The sequence below is a fragment of the Hipposideros armiger genome, unplaced genomic scaffold (assembly GCF_001890085.2).
Source record: "Hipposideros armiger isolate ML-2016 unplaced genomic scaffold, ASM189008v1 scaffold_7012, whole genome shotgun sequence".
NCBI lineage: Eukaryota > Metazoa > Chordata > Mammalia > Chiroptera > Hipposideridae > Hipposideros > Hipposideros armiger.
In genome coordinates this window covers 1-1,056 of record NW_017737966.1, presented here as the reverse complement: position 1 = coordinate 1,056, position 1,056 = coordinate 1, and the positions used below count along the sequence as shown (strand labels likewise).

The following is a 1,056-nucleotide window of genomic DNA, read 5'->3' as shown; positions in this document are numbered from 1 at the left end:
CCTTTACAACTGTAGAGAATGTGACAAATCCTTTAACCAGCGTTCAAGCTTTATTGAACATCGGAAAATTCATACTCGAGAGAAAGCTTATAGATGTAGAGAGTGTGGTAAAGCCTTTACCTGCAACTCTACACTTACTGAACACTAGTGAATTCATACTGCAGAGAAGCCTTACAAATGTAGAGAATGTGGCAAAGCTCTTAAGCACAATTCAAGCCTTTATCGACATAAGAGAATTCATACTGGAGAGAAACCTTATAGATGTAGAGAATGTGGCAAAGCCTTTCACCGGCGTTCAAGCTTTATTGAACATCAGAGAATTCATACAGGAGAGAAGCCTTACAAATGCAGAGAATGTGGGAAAACCTTTGGGCACCATTCAAGCCTTACTTGACATCAGAGATTACATACTGGTTACAAACTTAACAGATATAAGGAATGTAGTACAGCCTTTAACCTGTATTCAGTCCTTTACATGAGGAAGTTTATACCGGAATGAGGCCTCATAAATGAAGACAATGTGACAAAGCCTTTACTCGGCACTCAAGTGTTGCTGTACATATGAGATTTCATACTGGACAGAAGCCTTACAAATGTAGAGAATGTGGCAAAGCCTTTCAACAGTGTTCAGAACTGACTGTACATAAGAGGACTCATACTGTAAAGAAGCCTTATAGATGTGGAGAGTGTAGCAAAGCCTTTACCTGTAACTCTACTCTTACTAAACATCAGAGAATTCACACTGGTGAGGAACCTTACAGGTGTAAGGAGTGTGGTAAAGCCTTTAACTGGAAATCAATTCTTACTTCACATCAGAGAACTCATATGGGGGACAACCTTTACAAATGTAGAGAATGTGACAAAACCTTTGGGCACCATTCAAGCCTTACTCGACATAAGAGATTACATACTGGTTACAAACTTACAGACACAAGGAATGTGGTACAGCCTTTAATCTGTATTCAGTCCTTTACATTAGAAAGTTCATACCAGAGAGAAGCCTTATAAATGAAGACAATGTGGCAAACATTTTAAACAGTGCTCAAAATCGACTCA

At 38.9% G+C, this 1,056-nt stretch overlaps 1 protein-coding gene across 1 annotated transcript; it reads left to right on the top strand.

Annotated features, from left to right (window-relative positions):
* Positions 1-4: 4 nt before the first annotated feature.
* On the top strand, positions 5-1,050 carry LOC109378907 (zinc finger protein 2 homolog; the record flags this gene model as incomplete). Its single annotated transcript, XM_019635164.1, is given in 2 exon segments — positions 5-360; positions 525-1,050. Coding segments are annotated over 2 exon segments (840 nt in total), but the record flags the coding sequence as incomplete, so codon positions are not given.
* Positions 1,051-1,056: the final 6 nt, after the last annotated feature.